This window comes from Leptinotarsa decemlineata, unplaced genomic scaffold (assembly GCF_025532065.1).
Source record: "Leptinotarsa decemlineata unplaced genomic scaffold, Ldec_3_MD MMD2_tig00026328_RagTag_RagTag, whole genome shotgun sequence".
Classification (NCBI taxonomy): domain Eukaryota; kingdom Metazoa; phylum Arthropoda; class Insecta; order Coleoptera; family Chrysomelidae; genus Leptinotarsa; species Leptinotarsa decemlineata.
This window is the reverse complement of record NW_027412688.1, coordinates 25,289,617-25,295,616: the sequence shown is the minus strand read 5'-3', so window position 1 is coordinate 25,295,616 and position 6,000 is coordinate 25,289,617. Positions and strand designations below refer to the sequence as shown.

Sequence of the window (6,000 nt, the reverse complement as noted above, 5' to 3'; positions counted from 1 at the left end):
AATCTTTATCGTCGATTGGATGATTGTTTCTACAGAATCTCTTAGTACCGAGCAATACATCACCGTTATTGAATACGCCAACGAAAAAAATTGATATTATTACAGTTTCAGTTTTTGCTGCGTTTGCATTTGAATTTCCATAAAGGAATAAAGAACATGCCAACTTATTAGATAATACCCCCTCCTATCAGTTATCACTATGTCCTGTATAATTACGAACAACAATAGAGGTTAGCTATTTTTCATTTATTAATATTGATAACAGTCAACTGAATAAACACAATCCATAATTATTTGTTGAATTTGCGTCTTATATCCGTCATTTCGTAACTTTTGGCAGAACCGAAGTGGTGTTACACAGTGTTTCTCACAGCATTGCAGACACCATGAAGTACACTGGGAATATTGTGATATCGGGAATTTCAGGTCGATTTCCTGAATGCGAAAATGTCGAACAATTCAAGGAAGCCCTCTTTCAGGGAGTCGATTTGATCAGTGAAGACGACAGAAGATATCCAGCAGGTAGGTTTATTTTTAGTTACTACACGAGTACATGCAAAGACGGGCACTTCGTTTTAAAGAAATCGTCAGCGTCATTAATGGCATACGTCACTAGATACCTCTTATTATGAAAAACGTGACTCGACGATTACTCTTAGAAAAAACGACCTTTCTCATGAAGGAGGAAAATTATATTGTATTGTGAAAGAAAGTTTTTGGCTTTCTACTACTCCATCTGATACAAAAAAAGGGATGAGAGAATCTTCCAAAGAAAGGAAGGAAGTAATCAATTTGAAACTCTATACATGAATGTGTAGATCATACAAAGAAGTAACTTTCAGACACAAACTGAAAGAAAGTCCTCCTGAAACAGCTACTTTCATATAAACATTGAATTACACGAAAGAAAATAATTCTTTCGAAACAAATACTTCTATATGAACACTGAATTATACAGAAGATACTTTTCTCTGTTCAGTTTGTATTTCAAACATTTGTTGTGGAATAAGAATCAGATATCATTCACATGAGTTCTACTTTGAATAAATGGTAATAAATTGTACTCACATAGAACACTGTCACCCTCACTGGTATACACCGATGTTTCGCCTTAAGACACTTGCCCTAAGGCTCTTCAGTACCAAATTGGATAACTGGTATACATCGGTGTATACCAGTGAGGGTGACAGTGTTCTATGTGAGTACAATTTATTACCATTTATTCAAAGTAGAACTCATGTGAATGGTATCTGATTTTTATTCTACAACAAATGTTTGAAATACAAACTGAATAGAGAAAAGTATCTTCTGTATAATTCAGTGTTCATATAGAAGTATTTGTTTCGAAAGAATTATTTTCTTTCGTGTAATTCAATGTTTATATGAAAGTAGCTGTTTCAGGAGGACTTTCTTTCAGTTTGTGTCTGAAAGCTACTTCTTTGTATGATCTACACATTCATGTATAGAGTTTCAAATTGATTACTTCCTTCCTTTCTTTGGAAGATTCTCTCATCCCTTTTTTTGTATCAGATGGAGTAGTAGAAAGCCAAAAACTTTCTTTCCCAAAAAATTAATCACTCCTAAAAATATAACCCCTTCAATTCATATATTGTATTGATTCTGAGATTCTAACATGAGAACTTAAAAAACCCCAATACACCTGGAACTCAGCTTTTGAAGAAGTCATCTTTCACCAAAAATTGATTAAGGAAAATAATATCAAAAACGTTCTATGCAAAGCTGGAACTTTATCACAATATATGACTATTCAAAGAGTTGGTGTCAAAAAAGATCAACCATCACCGAGTCAAGTTCCCTTGAAGCTTTTACATTACATTTTAGTGCTTTCAGGATCAAACCAATAGCTAATGGAAAATGAGTCAGATTCTAATTCATTAGAATCTACAGGGTGTTTCTTAAGTAGGGTACGAATCTTCAGAGGGAGATTCGTTAGGTCGGTTTAAGAAAAAAAGTTTCTATGCACATATGTCCGGAGTTGCTACGTTTCTGAGATACAGGGCGTTGAAGTTTGAAAAAACGGTATTTAAGAAAGATCATAAATATCCTTACAACGATATGGTTGAAATTTGCTACAGTTATTTGAAGTAATAAGGTACTTATTTTCACCCTTTGAAGTTTCGTACCCTAGTTAGGAAACACCCTGTGTAATAAAATCCACAGATATTATACCAGCTGGGTAACTGGTTACAACATCTACCAGGCTTATGCAAGCTAAACAGATTTTTGTTCAAGAATCTTTCAAACGAGGTCCTAGTGTTTCTCTTCACTAGCGAATTATCGAAAATATAGTGTTATTAGAGCACACTTTCTCGCTTGCTACTGCCCTTTTATTTCCTCTACAAAGACTACCTTTCGACTATATAATAGTAATAAAAGAGAATGAGAAGGGTGCTACCAGCAAGACGAGAGAACCAATATCTCCTTACTTTAATTGGAATCTTTCCACATAAAAGAGTAATTCTGGCAATAGAAACTTGATATATTAGGTCAAAAACTTGATATTCTGTCATCTAAGTTACAACTTCAGTAAAATTGAAAGATCGTGCAATGGGAGCGATATGTCGCTACTGCTGAACTCTTGCTTTTCGAGTGCTTAGCTCTTGTGTTTAGTATCTTGAAGAATTGTCTAACAAAGAGTAACAGATGTCATGAGGGACTTGATGTTTTGTTAAGGAGAAAGCATATAGCTCTTTCCCTAGACCAGAACGTTTCTGTAGATTATATTGAAAGGATTATATTTTTAGGAGTGATTAATTTTTGGGAAAGAAAGTTTTTGGCTTTCTACTACTCCATCTGTAGACTCTCGAAGAGCTACTTCAAGATAGGATTAAGATGTTTGAAACTTGATCGAATTAGTCACTGTTATAATGTGCAAAAACAAGGATCGATGAAAACTTTGATTAGCCTATCGTCGACGATAATTGAAAAACTTCTGAAGGTGGATGGGAAAGCAGAATTTATATTGGTAACAGGTCTTTCAACAAAATAATGCAGCACCTTAGAGAGGGTGATGGACCAGATAGTGAGAGATTTTGCTATTAAACATGTGCCGCCGAAACTGTAGAACATTTGCTTTTCCCGGGCAAATCTCTTGTACTTATACAAAAGCCTCAAGTCTTAAAATTAATATTATAGTTCATTGACTGTTCAGTCAATGATTAATGATAATATGGAACCATGAAATCTGAAATCGCTACGCAAATTTCCATGCCCTTGATTTTTATACAACTTCGAAAGGAATTGGGAAAAGTCCTATTTTGGAAATATTTATAGATGATTTTGTAATTAGAAATACGAAACTATACAAGAGTTGAAGAAAGAAAAGATAAAAGAGATGAAAACACACTTCATTGTGATATTTTTACCGCAACATGTGTATTCCTATATAATGGCTTCTTCAAGCGCTTAACACCAATTCCAACACGAATAAAAGTCTCTAGTGCAAAAAATTACAATCTACAAATACAATATCGAGTCGAACTTTTAGTATTCATAAAATGTTCTGTCTATCTTCAATACCATTTGCTGTTAGACTATGTTAGTTGCCTACCGATCAAAATTATCGAGAATACGCCTCCCGATCGATTGCGAATTCATTCATCTTTATTAGGCCAAGGCTACTACATAAATAATTTATAGTTTCATATACCTGTATTCAAATGTTATAAAAAAGCGTTCGCTAACAATCTTAGGTCAAAGGCCAGATCAATGTCTCTATTCTTCACTTTTTTGTTTGAAGTAGTGATTATTTTCCATATCTTTTATTTATTCAATTACTTTTAGTTTTTAATAGGTATGTATTTTCAGTTCGATATTGTTAACGAACAAATGATACTCTCAAACTTTACCAATTAAGTGGCTCATCATTGACATCTTTGTTATTGGTTATGACACGAAATTATTCGAGTAGAGTTTTTTCATCCATTGAGAAACCGTAAACAAAAAACAATTGAGTAGTGTTTTTAATCACTACATTTTGCTTCTAATTTCTCTAAAACTAACCTTACTAATCAACCATGGATAATCAACGTATGACAACTAACCCTGTAAAAAATGCACAGAGTACCAACTCAATAAAAATACATGTGCTCCAAATGAAAACCTTATCTGCTATGATCCATCGGATGTGCTAATATTCATAAACTGTACATAGAAGATCAAACAAGCAGAAGGGGCATTCCGGGGCGACGCATAACCTGCCAACCTCTCCTCAAGCATGCTTGTTCTCAACATTACAAGCTTTGATGTAAAAAATCATCTCTCTGATGTTCCAGAGCTCATAAGAAGGGTTGCCAAAATTTTCAACAAAGTCTCCATATTTGGGAAGAGATCATAACCGCAAATTTGAATGCGGAGACTATACAAATTTTGGGTCTTAATATTTTCATTGAGCTCCAATTTGAAATCTATAGATGCAACTCTGTAACTACAGTAAAAGCAGGAACGCCAAAAAAATGAGAATGGGTTCACATTGATATAGTCTTCGGATATTCTAGCACGTAAACACATAACTCGAAAAGGTTTTTATGATATACACAGAAGGTTATAATCTGTTAGGTCAATCGTTAACACTTCTAGAAGTAGAGTGAAAACAGTCCTCCGAAAATGTTTCTATCCAGACATTTTTTAGGTAATTATTGCGAGGAGCATTTTTCTGTATACATAGCATAGCATCTGATGCTATGCTATGTAAAAGAAAACGTAAATTACTCATTGTTAAATAAGACAAAGCTGATAGGAACAGTCAATTAATCTTACTATGCCTATTAGTACTGACATATACCGTTAATTACATTGCTTCTCTTAAGAATATTTTTAATACCGATGTTTGATTTCATCGTTAAGAAGAGTAGGAATTTAACAATTTATCAAATTTTGGTGAATTTTCGTTTGTCAAAATTCTATTAAAATGGGCTTGGCCTGCCACGCAGAAAGTCGCGTTTTCAAAGTTTGGCAGAGTTTCGTGATATCAATATTCAATAAATGTAATCAAAATCTGACGTAATATTACCAAGACAAACAAGTTGCTGAGTCGAAGAATTGGTTGGATATCAAATCAGCATCACGTTGCTGTAGCAAAGAAAATACAGCTTGTCAATAAATATGGGAAAATATTTAGAAGTAGAAAGCTGTATACATCTTCATAAATTAAGGATCAGACAAACTGCCGTTTTTGAAGAGCACACGGGACGAATACGATTTCGTAGACCAGAAGTCTAATGTTGTTTAACATTCTTGAAGAAAGGTCATGTAATTGTTATGGCTCAAATAACCCTTGAAAAAAAGTGAGATTTGTACTTTGAGTTTACTCAAATTCACTTAATAGATCCACAAACAACAATATCTGCTAGTCTCTAACAAAAAAATTCAACATGAAAACTTCATCAACAAACATTGAAATTATTACCAAAATATTCAAAGAAGGAGAGGAACCAATTTCTGTCATCCTCTGAAACAAATTTATCAACCATAATAAAATGCAGAAGTACTCAAATAACCTTGCCAACAAAAGCTAAACAAATAAAATTGGTACAAACAAGTCCCAAATGTGAAAATCACTGCATATAATTATACCTCCTACTTGGATTCAATTGCAGTTCAAATAGTATAGAGTGGTATATACAGGGTGTCCCTGGACTTCCTCTTTTCCTCTCGGGAATGTATAGATGGGGTCAAAATATCACCAGTACTTCATATAAATTTTTTTCCTAAAATCCTTCGTTATCAAGTAACTGGCCCTCGAAGTTACAAAATGAAAAATGTTTTTCTTTGATAACTTTTCAAGTGGATATTCAAAATCATCCAAATTTTGGTAATTGACTGAACAAATGAATTCCTTCGATGAGCTTTCATGCAGGAGTCAGTTGTTTTGCTACAAAGTCAGGAACGGACTACCCCCGATGGTCCACACCCCAAAACTTTGAAATGACAGATATTTTTCAATATTTTTCAACAAATTAAGGTTACTTGGACAATTTT

General features: G+C 33.8%; 1 protein-coding gene across 1 annotated transcript in view; it reads left to right on the top strand.

The window, feature by feature from the left end:
- Positions 1–309: 309 nt before the first annotated feature.
- The window catches only part of LOC111502191 (fatty acid synthase), a 91,820-nt gene continuing 86,129 nt past the window's right edge, over positions 310–6,000 (top strand). The window contains exon 1 of the mRNA XM_074182216.1: positions 310–522. Within this exon, the coding sequence (XP_074038317.1) occupies positions 387–522 (136 nt within the window). The 5' untranslated portion in view covers positions 310–386. The remainder of the gene's footprint in view (positions 523–6,000) is intronic.